This window comes from Athene noctua, chromosome 4 (assembly GCF_965140245.1).
Source record: "Athene noctua chromosome 4, bAthNoc1.hap1.1, whole genome shotgun sequence".
Classification (NCBI taxonomy): Eukaryota; Metazoa; Chordata; class Aves; order Strigiformes; family Strigidae; genus Athene; species Athene noctua.
The window spans coordinates 80,108,401-80,133,064 of record NC_134040.1 but is presented as its reverse complement, the minus strand read 5'-3'; the positions used below and the strand labels follow the sequence as shown (position 1 = coordinate 80,133,064).

The following is a 24,664-nucleotide window of genomic DNA, read 5'->3' as shown; positions in this document are numbered from 1 at the left end:
CGATAAATGAAATGTAAACACACAAGAAGTCAAATCTAGTTTATAGCTGTATCACTTATTTTGGTTACCACAATTCTTTTAACGTGTAACCAAAGCACAATGAATTTCAAACCAAAAAAATTATTTCAAATCTTAAAAAAAAAGGTGTTTCATGTCATAATGAAATTGCCAAAGGGACAACTCTTCCCTCCTCTCCACTCTTTTTCCTCTTTTCTTTCAGACTGAATATGCTGGAGAGACAGATACAGATACTCTACTCGAAAAATACCTAGATCAAAACATTTCACCCAGCTGTGACCTTTTTGAGCATCCTGATAATGGGAATGACTTTTCCATGACTTATGGATCAGCAAGGTCTCCAAGTCTTTCTTACAGAGGAAGAACTATCCCCAAAAAAGTCTTCACATTCTCCTGTGTATCAATTTGCTTTGCCCTGACATGCTTGTAGGAGAGGACACAAGTGTTTTCAGTACAGCAGCTTTCATTTTTATGTGCTGTCTTCTGTTTTAAGTGAGTAATAGTGACAAGGGAAAACACATTGGTAGTTTATTCCTGTAACACAAAGTGTTTTGAGACTAAGATGCCTGTACAGCTCTGACCTTCTGCTCAGAAGAGGAGATTTTCCATCGGCCATTGGGTGTAGAGATATCATGGGAGTACAGCTCTGGGAAAGTAGAGCACACCATCTCCAGCCAACGCCACTCAAGTCTTCCTGTATAACCACAGGTATGTCACTTAGTCTCTTTTCTCATCCATAAAATGATGAAAATATTTTACACCTCTGGAAAAATTATCACCTTTACTTCAAATCACAGAATTTTCATAATTGTGAAAGTAATTACAAAACCTACCATGTATCTGAATATTCATAAACAAAACAAGCTGAACTTAGAAGTTTTTGTGTTGCCCACACTAGTATTCGATTAAAATAATTATTGTCGCCTCCCTTTTTTTGTGTGTGTGCATTTCACTTGGGATTAGAACTTTTCTTAGAGAACTTTTAATTCCTTCATTTTTCATTTGTCTTCTGGGCTTTCGCGCACAGATATCAGGCAATGCTATTCCTATTCATTACTGTGTTATTAAAAAAACAAAACCACCAAAAAACCCAGAAAAAATTACAACCCTAACCTTTCAGAAAAATAGGTATACAGTTCAAATCAGCAGGAAAAAAAGGGCAGATCCATCACAAATTTCACCAAGATCATGTGTTTCATCATACAATATGCAGTCATACTCATTCATCAGAAGCTTCTGTAAGATCTCATTTCTATAATCCATTATATCTAGTTTAGAAATTTGACTTAGGGAATGGAAACTTTTGGTGATGGCTGTCTGTTTCATAAGCAAACTAGTGGAAAAAAAAAAAAAAGAAAAATATATCTTAAAGTGGCAGTTCTCAAATTTAGATATCACTCCTTTCAAAAACATTCTTTTAACTACATTGGCATCAACTGGATTTGATAGTGGAGCTGAGAAATAAGGCAGCAGTGATATTCAAAGAGAATCATAATGAGCATGCTCACTGTGTAAAATAAATGCATTTTCTTTCAGTGGGCCTGTTACTCACAGACAAATGCTCCCCTGCTTACAGAGCTGCACTGTTCCTCAAATCAACAGTGCTGTACTTCTGTACAGAAAAAAAGGATGTGTTACTAACTCTATGTTCCTGACTGAATTATTGTTTATTATTTTATAGGACATATTTATAACAGGACAAATCATAAAATATGCTGAGACAATTCTCAGCTGATACCAGTTTACTGATCTTCACTGAAATCCAAAGAGATTATGTGCTTTAAACTAGGAAATGAGATAGAGTAGTGCACAGAATACCAAAACCATCTAGTACTCCTTAGGCTCATAAAGACTCCACATGTAAGGTTACTGTTGTCCGAGTTCCCTCATTGTATTCATTTAGCTATCAATAATATTCTAGAAATTAAATTGACATATTGTCATTAAGATTTAGTAATTCAGATGGCAGGATTAAAAGAAGAGGTCATCAAAACTTTTTCATAAAATCAAAACTTTTTTGATGATAAAAGTACAAAATTTAGATGAATTATCAGAAACAATAGAGTGCCTCTGCTCTGACTGTTTCATTTTTACTTGGTATTTAAAAATAACACAAAACCCACTTCCAAAAGCTGTCAAGTTCTTTAAGATGAAATCTCCCCTATCTCCCTGACAGTGCAATTGCCTACTAGCTTGACAGATACCGCTTTCTGCTGATTTCCACTGTGATTTATAGAAAATCTCATTCATTCACAAAGGTGGTAGGAATTACCGAATCCTTACACCTCAGGAAATGAATAACTGGGCACCAGTCTAGTCTGACTTAGGTCTAATTCTGCCTGCCAAAACAAAATCCCACACTTCTTATGGCAAACCCCTCCAATTCTCTCCCCCATTTCCTGGGGTGGGGGAAGGTGAGCAAGCAGCTGTGTGCTGTTTGGCTGCTGGCTGGGTTTAAACCATGACAATCTGGTTATGAATGCTCCAGTAGAAAAAAAAAAAAAACAAACAAACAAAACACAAACAAGTATTCTAAAGTAGTGTCTGTGTGTCTTTAATTCTGCATGGTTATCATTATGTATATGACACGGGACAGAACATTAAATCTCGATCTTTCCTTCTTACAATGAACAATCTTTTCATGTGATTCTAGATGACAATATCTGAGTGAAAAATCTGCTTTCTCACTAGGCCATCTTCTTGTGTTTAACTCATTTCCATCCACAATGGCTGCAAAAAGATGGCTATAACAATTTATTCACTGATTTGTGGAAAATGTTGGACTGCATACTGTATTGAAATAAAAGCAGTATAGTAGTTCCATATCCTGCAACTACATGTCAACAATAGTCTTCCTAGAAATACAGCCCAGAAATAACTGCACATCAGATGTCAAATCAACGCAGACCAAATTCAGGATCATAGGAACAATAGAAAGCGGTTCCAAATATTAAACAAATCACTACTGGGTTTGTTCTGTAAGAGGGCTTCTTTTTTTCCTATAAGTAATTTGATTTTTTCTCATAAATGGAGAATCACGTAACTGCCCAAGGTCTTGCTTCTCACAGCTAAAACACCTGATGCTGGTTATCGTTAGACATTAGAGAAAACATAACATTTCAACATAGTGAAGAGTTCCAATGTCTTGACCAGGCCCTGTAAATTGTGAAACAGTAACTCAAGCAAGTTACATGTGTCCCTGAACCCCTAGCCTGGAGTCAGGTCTGGAGGTTTGGGCATACTGCTTCTCTTCACTCAAAATAATTCGCATTTTCAACGAGCATTTTCCACTTCCACAAGCTACACTCCAGGTGTGGATCAGAAAAGCCCATTCGTTGAGCAAAAGATGAAGTTATACTTAGCAGAGAACTCCCATTTTCAGCACAATCTCAGATTTTTTATTTTAGAGAGTTTAGTTTTTAATCCACACAAACTATGAAGACCACTTTCTAAATATGACCTTACTATGAACTGAGGTACTACTATACTGGGAAGTTTGCCAGGGGGTGACACCAATACTGTTTTTAGGAAAGAAAGCACTGTAGGATTCTCCAAAGTTTCTTGGAGTCTTTTACCTGCTAGAAGAGAAGTATCAGTGAGATGACATGTTGGATCACGCATGGCAAGAGGATCTGTATGAAGCAGTGTATGAACACCTATACATGTTTGCCTTTTGCATAAGGACTAAATTCAGAAAGGCAGGTGGATGTCTAGTAAGCACCACTAGACCACCTCCTGCATGTGTCCCAGACATGAAGCTTTCAGAGCCCAAAAAGCAGTTCGTGTCAAAGGGGCTGGAAACCTCTAGTGCCTCTGAGGCAGCCCTGGAGGCTCTTCCAAGCAGCGCCACCCAAGAGGTCACACAGGTTTGTTGTCAGTTTTCTTCGTAACAGCTGTAAACCATGATCCATTAACACTTAGACACTATTTCTGTCATCACAGTAGAAAGTTGTCTCCTTTTTGACACCACACTAAAGGGATCTTTAAGCTCTCAACTACTTAGAGTGAGGAAGTCATATTTCAGAAACAGAGCCAGCACGAGCCCATGATTAGCATTATTAAGAGTACCCTATATGAACTATTACTCAATAGTAATATTTGGGTTTAGATTTCAGCTGATATCTTCATCCCATCCACCGATACCTAGCCATCAGGACAAAATCACCAACAGCTACTATGCACATGCAGTTTTTATTACACAATATTTTATTGTCCCATTACTTTACCAGGAAACCTGGCAAGGCTGCACTGCATTCCTAAATCCTACAGGGTTAAAAAAAATTAAGAAAAAACAAAACCAAAAGGGTTGTTGCTGACCACAACTAACAACTACATATGACTAAGGTTAATAAAAGCACACACTCTAGACTGTGTAAGGTATCTAACACCTACCCTGCAGACAGAAAGTTCCTGTTCTTTTAGTATTGATTTTCTCAACATTTATTGCCTTAGCAGCCTCAGATTCCTTCAAAACCAGTTTTCACAACAAAAGACAAGAGGTCACCACCTTTTCAGAACAGCTCTGAACACAAAGACTATGGGTTTACATGAGTGTTCATCTTGGCAAAGATACTATGTGCAAGATTAAACAGGGATTTTCTACTTTGGTAACCCTGTGCCAGCATTTGAGCCCAAGCACTTTTAATAAAGAGTTTCTCATCACAGTTTTATCCTGGTTTTGTCTCAATTTTTTTCTTGTTCTCATCAGAGATTATAAAACTACAATTTAATTGAGATCCTCTTACATGAGAAGAGTATGGTACAAAAACAAAGGGCAAGCAAACATTGGCCACTGTAGATGGATGTACAAAACTCATATCCTTATGAAGACAACTGTTATAGTTTGGTCAATTTTAAAAACTGTTTCCACAAAATAGATCCTACAGAAGAAAATAAATTAAAATTAGTTTTCATTTGTCTCGAAAGTCCTTGATTTAAAGATATAGCTTAACAAAATACATGAGGTACCTCTCCAGGTTTCAACTACATACCGAACGTCCTGAGAAAAAGTATTCTGGATGCAAATCTTGCATACCTGCAAAGCTCACATTATCAAGTACCCCAAAGCATTAAATAATTCCTTAACTTAGAGTCTCTTTGGAAAACATGTATCATTCTTTTTAATGTGTATTAACATATGTTAAGGTAGTCTTGAAAGTTATTTCATAAGGAAAACAATTTTTACAGTCAGGCCTGTAAACTTAAATTTTTGTTATCTAGCAATGAAACCTGTCTTTGAAAATGAAGCCGGAAGAATACAACCATATTATCATTGTTACATGACTTCTATTTTCTTAATAGCAAAAGAAAGACAGCAATTACAATAAACTATTTGTCCAGGTCTGTGATTTCATTTCTGTAAATTAAGCAGTTAGATCTTTTCTTTTTATAAGATCCTCAGAAAATGGTAAAACCTAGGTTTAGCAGAATATAAAGAATTTGACAGGTTCAAGGAAACGTCTAATTTACTTGGAGAATGTAGGAATTATTTTCTCTCTATTCTGATGTTCTACAAACAGCAGTATCCCAGGTATTAAACCACTAAGTGTTGCTAAAAGGGCACAAGACAAGAAAAGAATCTGTGAAGGTCAACAAACCCAGTAAGGACAGATTACTCCTTTCTTACTGTGTAACACATTAATGATGAGAGGTGGACCAGCACATATAACCGTATCAGCTCTGACCTCCAGCTTCTCATCCAGTTCCCCTCTGCAGGTCACCCACAGCCCCAGAACAACCTAAAGGTGATGGCACACCTAAAACCCCCAACACCGACCACGGTGGCAAGACCAACTGATGCATCAGCAGATAAAGACAGAGGTGTGGTTGTCAGTGTGTACCTTTCTTTCTACAGTGCTAGGGGTCTTGCCATGGTAACACACACCAGCCAAAAAGGTGCCAAAGCATAATGCAGAAGTAAAGGACAAACCAGCTAGAGGATCTCAGCTTGGTCTAGCACCAGTTTTTTCTTTAGTGCTTACAAAAATCATGGCGAGTCTGTTCTCTAGCTGTGTGACTTGCTGCAGATTTTCACCTGTCCTGAAAGTACAGTCAGAAACTTCCACAGGTGCTTCATTCCATCACTGTAATTTCTCTTTAACATCAATTAGCAAGAAATTCTTTATGTTGCCTTCAGGAAGAAGCAAGAGCAGACTGGCTCATTGTTTCAGCTTTGACTGAGACAGTAAAATCTAGTCCGCTGATCACTCCAGAGGAACTGACGATAAGAAATTATTATCCATCAGTAATTTACCTGTACTCAGGCATGTCATTTTTACAGATAAAATTACATTCCACGTTGATGCATACTAGAAGTTTATTCTCAAAATTTGTTATAATACAGTGTTTCTGTCATTATGAAATCCTGTGTGTAATTTGCACACTAACAAGTTCGTAGTATGATGATATGGATTAATGCTTACAGTACACTTTTCTAAAAAATAATTCAGAGGACTCAGGACTTAAGAAATACTGTAAATACTTACAAAGGAGGAATGAAATTATCAGATATTTTTGCTTTGTCTTCATAGATGCAGTCATAGCCAAAACAGAAGAAAATTTGTGCCAAGTAGAAGAATTGATCACTTGTACCTTTCAGAACCAAAGAAACCTGAAAACCACCCAAATATTTGAGATTATCAATTACCTCACAAACAAAATGGAATATAATCAGATAACTCCATCACAGGCATTACTATTACTACTACCATTTTTAAGGTTTTTTTGCATTGTTGCAATAGAACAGTTTCATCCCAGTGGATAAGGTACTCAGTTTTGATGTTTAAAGACTTGCACTTCAGAGGTAAACATGCAGTTCACATGTACTAGAAAAGTAGACCAATTTAGGGCTATTACAACGTTTTTAATGAAACAATCAGTAATGATTTAAGTTCCAACAAATTTCTGGACTGCCATCAAAATATCTGATTTAAAAACATATCTAAGCTTGGAAGGTTTTGGAAAAATAAAATCTTGAATTTTCTCTCATTCTGATCCAGCATTTGGCCTCCTCTTCAGCTTAATCCAGATGCCATTATTTGGACGAAGAATCAGCTCCCCAGCTATACCAAGCTCTTCTGGCTTTTGACATGAGTCGACCCAAAAGCGCCGCAGGATGAGGGCTAGAAGAGCTTTCTCCTCCATCTGTGCAAAGCGCTGACCTACAAGTTACAGGGCAGGAAAAAAAAAAAAAAAACAAAAACCCAACCTTATTGTCAGGTTGCATCAACAGGTGCTGCATTTGTATGCTTACAGTGATACCTCTTAGAAGCACAGGACAGCAAAGGCTGTGTATATGCCTTCAGAACAAAACTGGCTTTAGGCCAAAATCGAGGTCATGTGGATACTACTGAAACTAGCACTTCTCTCTGCATGACAACTCTGTCCTTCCTGGGACAATCCACAGCACGTCCTCCTTCCAATAGCACACAGAACTCAAACAGCGAAGAGGAAACAGTCAACACTTCACATGGAACTAATAAAAACACAGCCTTGTCATGTCTCTTAGATGAACTAGGCAGGAGGGAATGAATGACAGACCGCAGCAGGAGAAGATGCAGCACAGGGACTGTGAGGAGAGACAAACCCCACTGTTCGATATATGCAGAGAGGAGCAAAGGAGATACAACTGCAACAGAATGACAGAAAGACCTTCCTTCAAGGCATCACACACACTGATGATTTGCTAGCACAGAGGGCAAAGTTCAATTTACATTTCAGAGAAAGGTGGAGGAGGAAAGGGGAGAACAGAGAAATATGAGGGAAACCAAATCAAGTGTCACAATCCAGGCATTTCACTCAAACTAAACTAAAAATGGAAAAAGGATACAAAACGCAGTATTGAATATTTTCTGTGCTTCACTCTATAATATGCACAGATGAATGTCTGTACGTATGTACACAGTGATGTATTTCTGCAAGGTTATTAATGAACCACCTGTCCTGAATATGTTCCCGTACATCCAGGAACTAGCTAGACATGTAATATTAAATTAGATTCCTCTTTGGAACATGGGAAGACCTAGTCTGCTGTTCTTATGGAAAGGGCACCTATTCCCAATGAGAAAAATTAAAAGCAAACAAAAAAAACCCCAACCCCATCCCCCCACAGGAAAACAAAACAAAACCAAACAGCCAGAGGAAGTTTTATTTCCTATTCTTGTAAATGGCATGACAATTGCTCAACGTTCCCCATCTGCACTTAAGATCAGCGTAGGGAAAAGTCTTTTCATGTGTTCTACAACATAAATGCCTCTACTTTGAGCACAGATAAATGACAGGTGTCTCAGTGGCACGTGAAAAACTAACAAGTTCTAGGATGACAGTGAAAACACCAGAGCAACAAAGGTGTCAGAAAGAGGGAAGGAAGACATCAGTTGCAGATAGCATGTTTGGGACACCCAGCTGAGTTCACAAGATAGACAGACGAGACGTTTCCAGAGCAAAACAAGTGCAGGATATTTGCCTTCTCTCTGTCTTGCTGACACTGAGGATCAGAAACTTGGAAGCAATCCTGTCTTAATGCAGGAGCCCATTAACATGCTGCCTGGATGCACAGGCAGTGAGGAGGAGACACCAGCATGATAGACATAGGCTCTTGGGAAGAAACAAAATGTGGCAGCTCAAGCATCAGGCTTGAAGGGGAGACAGCCCAGAATTCAGGGAGATGTGGAAGGGGGAGAGCGAGGGACACGAGAAGCAGGCACATCAAGACTTAAATTTCTCATACACTCACTGCTGCCACGGTTGCCACATCAAAAGCAGCGCTGTCAAATTAAAAGGGCTTCCTCTTCAGCTACCTACCAATGCAGTTCCTGGGACCAGCTGAGAAGGGCACATAAGCATATGGGTGCCTTCCCTGACAATTTTCAGGGAAGAATCGCTCAGGTCTGAACTCCTCTGGGTCAGGGAAGATCTCGGGGTCTCTATGCAGGGCATAAGTTACGACAATAACATTTGTGCCTTTTGGTACTTGATAGCCTCCTGAAGAGAAAAGGGAAAGGAAGAAAAAGGGTCACAACAACAACGAAGTGACTTTCTATACAAAACAGCACAGTAAAAATAAAGCACCGCTGTCCTTTACTTGGGAAATGCTGCCTCTGAGTAGATGCTAGCAGGACAGTGTGTTGAGTTTGTGTGTGTGGCGGGGGTTTTGGTAGTGGGGGACAGACTACAGCCATGGCCCCCTGTGAGAAGCTTCTCGAAGCTTCCCCGGCTCCAAGTCAGACCTACCTCTGGCCAAGGTCGAGCCAAAAATCGATGGTGGCTGCACCTCTGTGATAACATATTTAAGTAGAGGAACCTGGGAGGAGGAGGAGGAGTTGTGAAGAGGGGTTGTGAGGAAGTCACCTGTGCAAACGCTGAGGTCAGTGGAAGAAAGGAGGAGGAGGTGAGGGGGAGGTGCACTGGAATGGAGACTCCTCTGCAGCCCGTGGTGAGAGGGCAGGCTGTCCCCCTGCAGCCCACAGAGAAATCAGGAGCAAAGCTGTGCCCAGGAAGAAGGGAGGGGTGGGGCCAAGGTGTTTTTAAGATGTGGTTATACTTTTACTGTCCTACTCTGATTGTCAAATTAAGTGGTGGTAGCATTTAAAATAAATTGATGTTCTTTTTCTTCCCCTGAGTCTGTCTTTTGCCTGTGACCATAATGGGTTTGTCATTCCTCCCTGTTCTTATCTTGATCTCCAAGCCTTTTGTTCTATTTTCTCATTCCCACTCCTGAGGGTAAAAGGGTGAGCAAGCAGCTGCATGGTGCTCAGTTGCCCTCTGGGATGAAACTGCAACAGACAGAAGTGGCAAACATAGGACAGTACTTACTAATACAACAATCCTCTCTTAAGGCACGGGCAAACAGTGGAACTGAAGGGAAGAGCCGAAGGGCTTCTTTCACAACACAATCAAGGTATCGAAGCTTCTTCAAGTCGTCCATTGTAACAGGACGCTCAGTGTTGCCTGTCCAGAAACAAATACGGGGATGAGCAAGACCAAAACTCCACATTTTTGGTTAAAACAACTCATCCCAACTCCCTCTAGGAACTCTCATCACATATCAAGACAACACAGGAGAAAGTGCCCACATACATTGAACACGCATGCCTTTCCCCAAAAATGTAAAATTGGCTGTACTCCCCTACAGACCTTCCAGCACCTGTCCCAATCACCTCTAGCACTGAAAGCTCCAGAAGGGCCACTAGGAATGGCCCTACCTCCCCTTCTGCATCTAGGCTTATAATGTACCACATCCTCACTCACAAATACAACCACCACCACAACCCCAGTGAAGGAGGAATGGAAACGTACCAAACACCTCGTCCAGTTCTCTGTGAACCTTCTTCTGGGCTTCAGGATTACATCCAAGTAAGTACAGGGCCCAGTTCATAGCAGCTGCTGTTGTATCATGGCCCTAGAGGTCCAGATTTACAAAGACATTTACTTCAACACCATTCCTGTGCACAAGTAGACTCTGTAAATACTTAGCTGTACAGCTAGTACAGAAAGGGAGACTTATTAGTCCCATGACCACGAGAATGACCAGTTTGATGCCAGTTCCAGCAACAAATGTCCAGAAAGGGATCACAGGTCAGCAGGAGAGCACCTGAAGAGCAGTACAAAGGAATTCCAGATAATAAGTCAGCTTCATCAGGGGCCCAACTTAAAATGGCTCTGTGCAAACGTACGTAGCATAAGGAATAAACAAGAGGAGCTGGAGACATGCACACGCCTGCAGGGTTACAATCTTATTGGCATCATGGAGACGTGGTGGTATGGGTCCTATGGCTGGAGTATTGGAATGGAAGGATATAAGTGCAGGGGAGACGAGGAAGGAGATCGCCCTCTATGTCAATGGCCAGCTGGAGGGCATGGAGCTCTGTCTGAGGATAGCTGAGGAGACCAAGTGCTTATCAGTCAGGACTGAAGGGAGGGAAGGGACAGGAGATGTTATAGTGGGGATCTGCTACAGGCCAGCTGACCAGGAAGACTAAGCAGATGAGGCCCTCTATAGAGAGATAGGAGCAGCCTCATGTTCACAAGCTCTGGTCCTCATGGAGGACTTCAACCACACCAATACCTGTTGGAGCAGGACTTGAGGGTATTAGTGGATGGAAAACTGATTATGAACCAGCAAAGTGCATTCACAGACCAGAAAGACAACTGTATCCTGGGCTACATCAAAAGAAGTGAGAGTAGCAGGTCGAAGGAGATGATTCTCCCCCTCTACTGTGCTCTCGTAAGACCCCACCTGCAGTGCTGTGTCCAGCTCTCGGTCCCCCAGCATAAGAAGGACACAGACCTGTTGGAGGAAGTCCACAGGAGGCCACAAAGACGATCAGGGATCTGGAGCACCTCTCTTAAGAGGACAGGCTGAGAGAGTTGGGGTTGTTCAGTCCAGAGAAGGCTCCAGCCCTCCCAGTACTTAAAGGGGGCCTACACAAAAGATAGACGTGTAGCAACAGGAAAAGGGGTAACAGTTTTAAACTGAAAGAGGGTAATTTAGATTAGATAGAAGGAAGAAATTCTTTACTATGAGGGTGGTAAGACACTGGAACAGGTTGCCCAGAGAAGTTGTGGATGCTCCATTCCTGGAAGTGTTTAAGACCAGGTTGTACAGGACTTTGATCAACCTGATCTAGTGGAAGGTGTCCCTGCCCATGGCAGCGGGGTTGGAACAAGATGATCTTTAAGGTCCCTTCCAACCTAGACCATTCTATGATTCTATAGAAAAACAAAAATCAAGAGTGAAGAACTTTATACAATATGCTGTTACCAGAATGTAAGATGACTCATGATTCTGTCAGGTGACTAAAAACTGACCAAAACCGAAAAGTGTTGAAATAACAAAAGGAAACAACCCTCTCCTCACCCTCTCAGAAGCTGCATGAACTACCAGTATCTACAGATGCATATTCATCTTTTTGGTTATTGTCCAGTCAACAACAGAACATCCAGGAGGCCGATGTCTACAACAGAAGAGGTACAACAGACACAATCTGTAACCCTTATAAAACTATCAAAAAAAGGGTACAAAACTATCCAAAAAAGGGTGTAATGAGACACAGATAGTGGCCACAGAAGGGAATATTTGAAAAGGAAATAAAGGGAAGGGAAACCAAAAGAAAAGAAGAAGAAAAAAAAAAAAAAGAAAAAAGAGGAGAACAGAAAAGGGAAAAGTTGACCAACAAAGGATTTTGGTACTAAAAAAGGTGCATATGTGAAGTTCAGGATGCTGCACCTCTTCAAAATACAGCTATGGAGTAGTACAGGACTGGTAAGATAGGAAGACAGTTTCTCTAGGTTACAACACCAGTAATATGACTCTGAATTAAGCTCTTCTGAGATATAATTCAGATCCACCTAACGGAGGTGTGTGGAAAACTTGTGAAAGTCTTGTTTAGATCTTTCACTGGACAGGAAACCTGACATGACAAGACAGTACCAATGCACAGTCGTTGACAGAACCAGGAGGTTACAGCCAACATGGCAAGGGACAAAATGTGAGGAGAGCTGACAAAATGCAGGGCAAAACACTAAAACTGTTTAGAGCTCTCTTTAGCAGTAATGAGATTTGCAACAGCAGCTGCAAGCCCATGGCCCACATCAGCCATTAAGCTATTATTACTCACCTGCTTTCATGAGTAGAGTCTGCTCTACCACATGTGTATTGCTCAACATTTTGCCAGGGCACACAGTTCTGGATCAAATGTTTCTATCCTTCAGTAGTTTCTATACTACAGAGATTTCCTCTTAGGCTTCCAGGGCTAAAATAACTTCATACTAAAAGCAATCTCCTGAACTAAGAAAAGGAAGAGTCACTACCTGCAAACTGTAAATTTCAGGTTCTGGAAAAAAGCAAAACAAAACAAAAACCCAACAAAACAATGTGTTCCTTGAGTACCTCAAACATAAAAGTATCCACTTCCTCACGAATGTCCCTGTAGCTCAGTTTGTTCCCTTCATCATCTGTTGCATTCAGCAGCATGTCCAGGAAAGCTTTCCTCCCTTTGGACCCACCTTCTTCATCGTTGCCATCACTATTACATTTTGTTTCCTTGTTTTTTTCAAGTTCCGCAGCTTTTTCCACAATGACCTGAGATTAGAACCATTATATTAGATATGATGCACATGTAGCACATATGTACAGTCTGCATCACACAGGTTTGTGCCAACTTATTAAAACAACATCCACCTGTAATAGTCTACATGAGCTAGTTAGCATAGCTGTCCGCATTAGCTCATGAACTTCAACTGACTTTTTGTGTTAGCAGGTGAAATATGAACAAACTCTCGTTCCAAGTAATGGAATTAACCTTGAATGGCCTTTGAGTGATCAAGAAAACACATAGCCAAACTATACAAACAACTTGTTGATCATCAAGAAGTGTAAACATATCCAAAACATTTGGAACAAGCCGATTGTGAATGCTAACAATAGTGATGGCAAATCAAAAAACATCACCACAGTTTGAACAGACTGATCACCAAGAAGACATTCTCTATCCATCCAATAGCTAAGGAAAGGATCACTCTCCAATGTCTGGGGAACCCAGGAGATTGTAGAGAAGCCAGGGCACCGCACAACCTTGCATCAGATCTACACATAGCACAGCCAGAACCACTACACTAAAGCTTCCCAAATTTTCTTCAGTATGAGAGCAATGGTTGAACTTCCCTTTTTAAGGTCAAAGCACAACCCCAGAGACAGACAGAGATTTCCTGTTGTCACCGCTGCTGTTATAACAGCAAAACCGAATCTTTCAATAAATTGGTATTGCTCTCAACAACAAAATAATTAAAAATAAAGGTTGTAGAGTATGTACCTCTGTTCAGTAGAAGCACTGAATGGGAAAAAAAATACAGCTATACACACAGAGTTTTCCTCACTGAACATATATATATAAAAACACTTTTCGAACCACCTTTTGTCTCAGTGAATTCTGTCAGCACCTATGCTAGATGATAGTATTTACTGTTCCTTAGTCATCTTCTAAGATTTGGCCAGCATGGGAAGTGAGCAAGTGTTACATTATGTCCCTTTAAGAGCTTCTCTCATGCCTCACTGCAGCAATATCCAATAAAAGGAATCAAAACATGAACTACTGAAAACCAACGCAGAGTCAATGTGGTCTATTATATGAAAGTTCAGATATTATTTCCTTAGCTGTGGGCATTGGTACAATGATATGGTGAGGTACATACACCTATTTCAGGGAAAGAAGCCTCCCTGGTAACATTCTAACAGTAGATTCGTGAGGGCAACCTCTGGCAAAAACAGCACAGAGGCTATTGGGTGAGAGAAAGCGGTGTTACCTGCAGTGTCTAACATGGTGACAGAACACTGCATTTTATGCCAAGTCAGTGACATATGCTTAATGGTTTCTGTGTCAAAGTGTCTTAGTGCTGATATTTGCTCATGGAACACCATGATAAGCTGCATGTGTTTGCTCATCTCAGCAGTTCTGCTACAGATAGAGGAAAATTAATACAGACTTCCATTTTTGAGAGCTTGACCAAGTGACGTTACCAAGCAGAGAGACCTATGCTTACTGCTACAAACTTGGCACTGAGCTGCTGCAGGTGATTCAGATGTGGAGCATCTGGGGCAGAACAAGAGTTCAGTGTTGTTTGTTCCGGTTGTCAAGGACCTGTAAGTCCTGTTACTCCCCTAGAGTAATATACTCCCTTGCTTAAATACAACAGAGCTTCTGACAGAGAAGTCAGCTGTTGTCTTCCTTTCAGGGAATTCCTCAGCATTCCAACAGAGAGACAGTTCTTCTCTTAATAGATGCATATCAGGGGGGCTGAACCTCACCTCCATTTGTAAGCTCTGTACTGAGTGCAAGACTTCACTCCAACAAATAGAATGTACCACCCAAAAAATTATTAAAGAATATATACTGTATCTGTAAAGTTATGAAGGATCCTGAGGTTCCTCTCATGTTCTCTTCCTTCCTTGAACAGCTTATATACAAGATCAGGCCAAAGCCAAGGGCTCTTCTGTCGCTCATGAATTAGATCACTCATCCTAAAGGCACAACAATTACATCATGTTACATTTCTTGACAAAAACAGATTTAAAGTAAATTACATACTTTCAAGAATCAAAAAAAATTTCTATCTCCCCCAGTGAAATGAAATGGAACTTAACATATTGTGTGGGTTTAAACCCATTCACCAGAAAGAAAGGCTGTCCATATTCTGTTTCCTGATTTTAACTCAGATTTTCTGTAACCTGTCCCAGCATCCCAGCATCACCATGATTTATATCTTTAAGCACTGATCTCTGAGAGCATACTCTCATTTAGTGGGAATGCTCCTGAAACAGACATATTAAGTCATTTAGTCCAGTCACTCCACATGAGTGAAGTACTGACCGTACTGAAAAGATGTGTACAATGTGACGACTACTCGTGTCCGGGCTCCAAAATATCTGCCCCATGACCTCAAACAGCCATCTAAAAGCATTACATTCCTACTTGACTGTCCAGATACCATATATGCCAGAAAGCACAGGAAAAGTATTTGAAATAAAGATTATGAGTCCTAAAGTATGCTCAGACACAACGATTGTTATTGCTATTCAGCTCCTGCACATGCTTTTGGCTGCAGAAGGTGACTCTGAGGAGTAATTATTACATTTAGACCAACTTCAAGCCAATCCACTTGCAATACCATTTGGGAAAGGCCAAGAAACCAATGACAATCAAATCCTCTAATTTGACTCCATTTTTTATAACACACCTGTCTCAACAAGCCTCATCAAAGGCCAGGGGTGAGATACCACAAGCAGCTATATCTCATCTAGAATGGCACACCAGTGTGGTAGGAATACAGACCATGCTTCTCATAATCCACTGGACAACCACATACAATTTGAATGGTGTAAATACTGCTGTGAACTGCAGAGCAGCAGTGCCTCAGCTTTAACATGCTGTCCAAAACAGCACCCTCCCAATTCTGCCAGTCATACTGATATGAAATGTTGCAGCTCCATTTTTTTTTTTTTAACCTCCTGTACCAATGGATTAACTGAATGGCAGCTGGCACCTCTTCAAAGCCTCAGCCTTCCACTGCATAGACACATACCAGAAAATGCATCAAAATTTGCAAGAGCTTCTTCTGCCTTCTTGGATTTCCACCTCCACCTGTGACCCCCGGGCCCCCCCTCACGGCTCACAGCAGATGAACTCCTGTCACCAGCAGCATTAACTTCAGCCCAACTACAACATAAGACAAGGAAAACGTCCATTTACCTGTAGACAGCACGAACATACTCAGAATCCTGATTCTCCTGAGCACCCATATTCCTGCCCATTGCCGTTTCTAGGAGGAGGAAATCATCAACAGTTTATGAGCACAAAGTAAAATGCAATACATTTTTAATTACAATTAATTACAATTAATTACAATTTAATTACAATAAATGCAATGCTGTACACAATAGGTTACTACTGCTCCCAACCTCTGTCACCACACCATCCTTTCAACAGGGAAATACACACATCCCCTTACAGGTGATGAGCTCGCTTTACATTTTCATGCCCAGGAACTCTGCTCCTCAATCCAACCTCACTTCAGACTATTACTTCTGCCCTGCCCACCCAACAAACTCACCTGCTCACATGCACACAAGACACTTAGAAGAAAGAATCGCCTTGGGAGGATGGAAATGCATTCACATAATATGCAAGGACATTTCTCTTCAACTGTCTCCACACACAACATGGCACAACTGTACTCGTGAGCCTCTGCAAACATTCACAGCCCCACCACAATAACTGAAGAGGACTTACCACAGATGATATCAAGGGCACACAGAGTGATATCTAGGAAAACATCAAATGGTTCCTTGTCAACATGCTTCTCAAGTTTCTTCAATAAAATACCTCCTTGTTCATTCATAACATCTAGAAAGTCAGTTAAGATTGTGAAGTGGAACGTGGGAGTTATCATCTTCCTCCGTGACCGCCACTTGTCTCCGGTGCTGCAAAATCAACAGGGAGAAGGAAGGGTTAAAAACTCCAAGTGAAAAATAAAATACTCACCATCACAAAAAGTACACAGTAAAAACCAAAGCCTGAACACCTTCACAGATGGACACGCTGTAGATGACTCTTCAAGCTGTCCATAGCACTCCCCAGTAGAAGCAAAATGAAAATATTTCTTGCTCCAGCTCTTTCCAAAGCACAAGCCACCATTTCTATAGCTGCTCTGAATGAAAGAAGATGCCAACAAGCCTTTGGGCAATACAGCCTCGTGGTTGCTCAGTGCACGGGCTCAGAGGGATCAAGCAGAAGCCATCTACAGGACAAGCCACCTATTCAGCATCAAGGCTTCAAGTCATCACACTGTCTGTGAATCATATGAATCACCACCCATGCCTGCTTCCATCCACTGACTAGGAAATGAGGATTGCAGTGAACTAGGGTCCCTGGACATTACAGAAATTACTGCCTCAAGGTCTGGCTAGAAAGTGCAGACAGGCAACCACTTCCCACATGTCAGTGAAAGAACATGAAGCCACAGCAGCTGACACCAGCTTCCTAGGGGTTCTTGTTCATTTTTTTCTGAATCACATGCACCACAGACACAAAACTGGTAGCTCTGCTTACAGGGTAAACCATCACACCACTTCTCCCATTAACCTGCTCTTGGGGCACTCCTAGGTCAGCTTACCTGCTTGCTTTCTACCACTACTGCCCTTAATCAGCAAAGACTGGAACATTCTCCTCGATTATGTTTTTGCAAGCACAAGGAAGTCAAAACATCTCTAGAAGTCTACTGGAGACAAATTAACCAGTAAGGGAAATAACTAAGAGTGAAGATACATCATGCCTGATGCCCATGGACCTCAACTCTCTGCACTTTGTTACTGATTACTGCCTTCTTAAGGGCCATGAACAAAACTCAGGATAAAGGGCATTCCTCATCCTCTTCTATAAACTTGCACCTCCCACACCACATGATCACAGCTGCCTTTTACGACACCATGGTCCCATCACAAAGCACAAGGAGTTCACCTCTGAGGGCTCCAAACAGGCAACAAAGCTCCACTGCTAACAGGGGGACCTTAACCTTCTTTCACAAACACAGAAGAGGCACAAAGGCACCAGAGCCACTCTACATTCGCCTTGCTCTAACTCTTGAATACTTACATCACCCAGACCATCACCCTCCTTGACCCTCCCAAGACTGGAGGACACCAAGCCCTTACAACACTGCTCCTCCTTCTCTCCACTCCTGACTTGTGCTGTTATGCAGGCTCATTTCTTACAAGCTTCCACTTCATGAGGGAAATGAAGGACAGGGTATAGATACTCTCCCATCCTACCTCAAACCATCACCAACCTCAGGCCCACCCTACCGGTTTGCAGCATCACCAGCTGAGATGAGCAATGCACACAGTCGCAGTTCTGCCACAGTCCAAACACTCAACACACATCACAACATTCAAAACACCCAGAGTGTAGTATTGCAGCCTAAAAGATACCACTTGCCATTGGATACAACTTCCCAAAAGTCACATTAATTTCAAGCCTCTGGGCAAAAAAGTAACAATGGCCAAATTTGGTAAGAAATGGATAATTCCACAAGATTTTTATCAGACATTAATTGCTAAAGAGCAACCAAGACCATCACAAGGAATAAGACTTCCACAGCTTCATCTCTGTCCAGAGATACATACAGCATTCCTGTCACTAAGCCCTATTCCTATCATATACACTGCAAATTTGAAAAAAGACAGCAATGCACCTGAATTTCACTATACCTCGTCAGAAGTCCAGTGCCCAGCCACGGTTGCAGGAATTTGTACAGGTACGATTTTTCTATATGTTTAGAACTGCTCAGAATAACCTGCCAGAAAAATGAAAGAAGAAGAAAAAAACATCACTTGCTAGATGGAGAAAGATTTCTTCACCTGAGATTACTTCACAAAACCTCAGTTCCTCCACAAACATGCCCCAAGCCTCAGTAAAATGCGCAACAGTTCAGTACAAGCTGGTACACAGGGGGCACATTGAGTTCACGCCCTCAAGTCTTTCAGTAAATATCCCAATCCTGAGAAACAATGAAATACTCAAAAACTACCACTACCACCCCCCTTATCTTCCTGAAAAAGAAAAACCTGTGTTACAAAGTCACAGGCAGAGCTCAGAGAAAACCCAGCGGTTTCCAGCCTTAACCAAACCCGCATAAACACTCCAACAAAGAAACAACTCTATCTTCACAGTTCAAGGACAAACACTGTTAGCAGCAAAACTAAGGACTACATTTCATGGCATCAAGACAGACCCACCAAGTTCTAATGCAGAAGTCAATGAGACACAAGCATTGCAACCTGCATTTCATAATGTTCTATCCCTATTTCAGTGGTCCCATCTTCCTTGCCATCTGCTTCTGCATTCTGATCTTGGTAGCAGAAGGTCTCGCACGTGTGAAAACAGAGCTAAAGGAGATGCTTCTTTGTATAAAACATACTAAGTCAGTATTTTCATTTGCTGGCCACCTTCAGTATTTATGTTTTTTAAAGACTAGGTTTTTTTATATTCTACTTTCAGCCGTTCTTTAGCACTGGGTCAGAGGACAATCTCAAGTAGAATCAGGTCAAACCCTTTCTTGCAAAAATTACATTGATAGACTAGAAACTGATAGGTTGGATGCTGCTTTGCATGACTAGAGTAGACAGAAGACAAGCACACCCACCTCCACACTGTCAGGGTGATATAAAATCATGACAGGCAACGGTCCTATCCAAAGTTTGAACAATGGCCAACTCCTTAACTCTTCAACGTAAACTTGCAGTTGTTTGAAAAAACCTGTAATGAAAAAAAAGCAGACTAAAATTTTAATTTAAAAAAGGGGGGGGGGGGTGTCTGAATAAGGATGACATCTGTAATGAAGTCTTTATCACCATATGCCCTGTAATTATCTTTTTGCTGTAGTTTTATCTTGTTACTATGACCAAGCAGCACACACTGCACCTAGCTACTAGCTGTACTGCAGGATCATTTCTTTAAGGCCACACTCTCGAAGGCACTCTATTCCAAAGAAACCCCTTCCAGCTGTAGATAAGGCAGCTTGATTTAAGCAGTATCAAAGCACTGTAGCACGGGCCTTCCGTACTGCAATGCTCTTTGTAACAATTAAGTGTCAAATGAAACGGATTCAAGGCTATGCTTGTATTTTGGCTTATCTGACGCTATCCAAAATGCTGTATCAAGATTCTTCTTTACTTTCCAGGCAGAACATCAAACCTTTTCCCATCTGAGACCCCACTGACAGGTACTATATTGGTGGTGCATACACAAGAGAGGTCAAGCACAGTAACAGCAGAGCACTGTGCAGGAACCAGTATCACTTGAAATGTCTAGTTTCTGCTAGCTGGACTTCTGAAGAAAACCTCTGCAGCCCTTACACTGTTATTGTTTGCCTGAAAACAAATTACTTCTTACTCTAACATGCTTAAAAATTCTCCCACTTTCTGCAGCCCTAACCATCAGTGAGGGTTTGCAATTCTAGCAGGGGCTTTTGACAGCTGGCTGCTCCAGGATTAAACTCTACCCTTGTCTTTTTAGAAATGTTACCGAAGGGTAAGTGACCACTTACAGGGCCACTGTGGATTTAGCAGCTCAGATGTCCCTATCAGTAAGGGCACAAAGACTCATAGAATCACTTATGCCACGGCCCACTTGAGAGATATCACTGTTGTCCACCTGTCAATTGGACTTCATACCGCTGAGCTCAGCAATCCAGCCAATCCTCCACCCACATTATTATCTACTTATCTAGCCACATCTTGTCATTTCAGCTTTATAGAAAGCATGGGAAATTATATCAAAGACCTTGCTGAATCAAATTAAATACCATCTACTGCTCTTCCCATGCTCATAGATCCAGCTATCTCATCACAGATGGCAATCAGGTTCATTCTGCAGATCTAGAGGAGGTGGCTGCTATCAGGATGTTCAAGGATTAAATATGCCTTTGCCCTTTCAGAAACCAGATTAAACAATAAATGACTCCTTGCAAGGCCTCTGCGGAGTTGAAAATTCAAAGGTCAGTAAATTAAAGGGGGAAAAAAAAGGAAAAAAACTAGTTTCCTAAAAGATACTCAAACACAGCATTCTCTATTCTTAGGCAAAGTTCTAAGCCAAAAGGCTTAAAAGTGTCAAATATTTTGCTATTTTAAAAATATTTTTTCTCCTCACATCAGCAAATACCACAATTTTCCAGCATTTGTCTACCCATATCAATAAAACAAATCACCACCAGATGAAAAGTAATTTTTCTTTCTGCTATATAACATCCTTTTTTCTAAAAGCTTTTGTCACATTTTTAATGAAAAATATTACAAACCACAAACTTCACCTGTTTTTATATAAATAAACAAGAACAAAGCTGGATGGTCATAGACTTAACTAAAGCATGGAAGCTATGTGACTTCTGCTAACAAAGGAGATTAGAGACTCCATAGAACATTGCTTTCTGGAGAGAGAAGCAATGTTCTTTTTTGTTTTCGGTTTGTTTCGGGTTTTTTTTAAGAAGATTTAAAAAGAAGAAGGGAAAAAGAAAAAAGAGATTTGTCTTTCAGTCAGGCTCATATACACATCCTGACTATGATCCTGAGCTACTGCTTCCTCAGAGGCAACTTCAGGGAAAGCTGCCTGCTCTCGTTTCCACGAAGATCTCTCCTATCTGTGTTTAGATACAGGGTTGGCTCCAGAGGAAAGATTCAAGAGTGTACACTCGCGAACAGGGACGATGCCTCAGCATGTGTCGGCACTGGCAGTGTGCATGCCCATGCTGTAGTCAGCTTCACCGTGCTCCCATGACCCAGTCACACTCTATTCCAGCAGCACAGCCAGGAATGCACATGCACCGAGCAGACTGGCTACACAGGCATCACAAACACACCCAGAAGAGTCTGCTGGTCCACTGACAGCACAGCCAGAGCCACTTTCACACCACAGACTCCTCAAGAAATATGCTCCTGTGCAAAACCAAACAAAAAAGGAATAAGTAGCATGTTAGTGCTTTCTCAAGCACCTGGCAAAAAGAGGGTACCATTGATCAGTGCGAGAGCAGGAAGGTTTCTTTTTGAGGGATGTACTGCAGACACTCAGCAAGTTCTTTCGCATCGAACACACAGCTAATTCGGAAAATGACTCAGCAACTCAGCATGATGATGTCCTTGCACATGCTCACTTGGGGGGAGATATTTGTTTAAAGAAGTATTTTTACTTCGCAAGCTAAAAGCGTTGTTTGGATCCAAGTTAACAGCATTGTGAAACCGCACTTCCTGTGAGAGCTCCCAGCGCGCCTCCCTGTCGCGAAAACACATTCCACAGCACTCATGCTCCACCTCACCAACAACTAGAAACAGGTCCAAGTCCAGCATCAGCATCTGGAAACCATTGTCAGACCGAACCTCTAGCTCATATTTGACTGATAATAACCCCACATTTAAGTAGTTTCTCTCCTTTCCCCTCCACTTCCCACTTCTCACACAGTTCCCCTCTGCATGTCGCCCCCAGCCCCAGAGAGACCTGAAGGCCATGGCACACCCTACAGCCCCTCTCCATCCAGCCACAGCTCGACCACCCAAGCACCTCACCAGCGCTGGCTCCTCCAGCAGAGCCCCACGCAATGCAGGGATGTCACAGATGGGCTACAGCAGGAGCGGCCCTTACCTTGTCCGTCCCGCTCCAAGAGTGGAGCATTCCCCAGCACAGGATAGCAGGGACTGATACCCGGGATCGGCTTCATCACCCACCACCGCCTCCAGTAATCCATCAGGGAGGGCAGGGAGCACACAGCCACAACCGTCAACAGCAGAGCTGCTACAACCTCAGCCCCCAAGTGCAGCAGCGGCTGTCGCCCTGCGGCTCCCTGCACAACCTCCATCGCCACCTCCCAGCCTCCTGCTCCGAGCCTTGATCCCTGCTGGGGAACCAGCACTGCCTGTACCCGGCTCCTCCGCCTGTACCCAGCTCCTCTGCCTGTACCCGGCTCCTCTGCCTGTACCGCCACTCACTGCCGCGCCGCAGCGAGGCAAATGTGCCGGGACCCGGGCCATGAGAGCAGGAGGCGGAGCTGTCATATGGGCCTCAAGGCGCAGCTTCCTGCCAGGAAAATAAACAAAGATATAAAAAAACCACACACACACACACGTGGAGAGGCTGCCTGCAAGCACTTGGAGACAGCAGGGCAGGCACAGGGAACAGTGCCATTTCCCTGCCCTCACCTGGCTCCTCTGACTCAAGTGAAGAGTGAGAAAGCTCTGTGCAGGCCCGTGCAGTATCTCAGAGGGAAAAGACACAAACTACTCAAGATTAAAAACACCTTTTTGCTGATTTGAGAAGGATGGGTTTTCTCAACATCATCTTTTTCCATCTGTTTTCAGGGAACACCATACTGTGTGATACAGAACTGCCCCAGTACTCTCCAACACGGTGTCTGAGGGGTTTCAACTGCTTCAGACAGGGAGTAGCTTTCTTCAGTTGGGTTGATGGCTTCAAGGAGTTACACAAACCAGAACACACACAGACCCACAATCAAGAGCAGCACTGCAAAGCACACTGATGCTTCTCAGGTCAAACGACCTTTACTGATGTCACTGTTGAACTCTTAGCCACAGGCTACAGGGTGCCAGTATCACGACTGGGAGCACCAGCAACTGTGCCACAACTTGTAAAATGCTTGGGTAGAAGTGGCGCCATACCCACCATACACCCTGCTACCCTTCCTGCCTCAGGAGGATCCAGGCTCTCTTTTCACTGCTTCAGGGCTGCTAAGCACCTGCTCCTCAAAGCCTCCAGTGCTCAGAAACCTTGCGGTCAAACAGAAGTTCAGTGAAAAGACAGCATGGTTCACACACAATTTGCAAAACTTCATCCCCTGAATATACCACAAAAGCTTCTTATAGCCATAGTCATGTTTCTCCTGTCTGTTTTGTACCAAAACTGACTGCACTGGCTGCACCAGCATTTGCAGTAAACCAACAAACAGCATACACAAAGCAACTAAGATAAGAAAGACAAACAGAGAAAGCTCAGACATCAGAAGCTAAGGAAGGGCTGATGACCCTTGGCAGCAGAGGGGAGTAAATTTTGGCACTTTGTTCCTGCAATCTCCCAGCAAAGACCTTCTAATAAATGCTGACTGTGACATTTCTCTGCACAGTAAACAGATGGAAATGAACTTTGCCACTCTTACTGTTATTTGTAATGGTTCGTGACAGAAAGTAGCTGATACAGAAGGTAGCAGATAGGTACCATGTCATCTCGCAAACACATAATGCAAGCTACATAGCCATCAGTCCCCTCTTTTGTACAGGTGACATCTCAGGAAGGAAGCAAGTGTGCAGGATTAAGAGGCTCACCTTTTGTCTTTGCAACATGGAGATCAGCTAGGTAATTACACTGTTTTCTTTATAAATAACCTTGCACTTTGTTGCCTTCATGAAGCCGATGATTAGATTAAGTTGTTAACTGTGATTCTGAGTCAAAATCTGTGTTTCTAATTGCTGGTAACTCCTTCTGCAGGAAAAAACTGAAAAACTGTGAAACAGCAGGGAACAGGGTGAAAAGCCACACATAAAGAAATAGAGAACACAGCAGGACAAACATTGCAAAATCCTGCCAGTGGCTGGCAG

General features: G+C 42.1%; 1 protein-coding gene across 1 annotated transcript; it reads right to left on the bottom strand.

The window, feature by feature from the left end:
* Positions 1 to 4,201: 4,201 nt before the first annotated feature.
* On the bottom strand, positions 4,202 to 23,269 carry CYP4V2 (cytochrome P450 family 4 subfamily V member 2). The gene is made up of 11 exons (XM_074905863.1): positions 22,701 to 23,269; positions 19,714 to 19,826; positions 18,779 to 18,864; positions 16,803 to 16,993; positions 16,263 to 16,332; positions 14,908 to 15,034; positions 12,908 to 13,099; positions 10,315 to 10,417; positions 9,832 to 9,966; positions 8,821 to 9,000; positions 4,202 to 7,178 (listed from the first exon to the last, which is right to left on the bottom strand). Exons 1-11 carry the CDS (start codon positions 22,912 to 22,914, stop codon positions 7,003 to 7,005), a joined length of 1,587 nt encoding a protein of 528 aa, XP_074761964.1. The 5' UTR covers positions 22,915 to 23,269; the 3' UTR covers positions 4,202 to 7,002.
* Between the last annotated feature and the right edge of the window lie 1,395 nt (positions 23,270 to 24,664).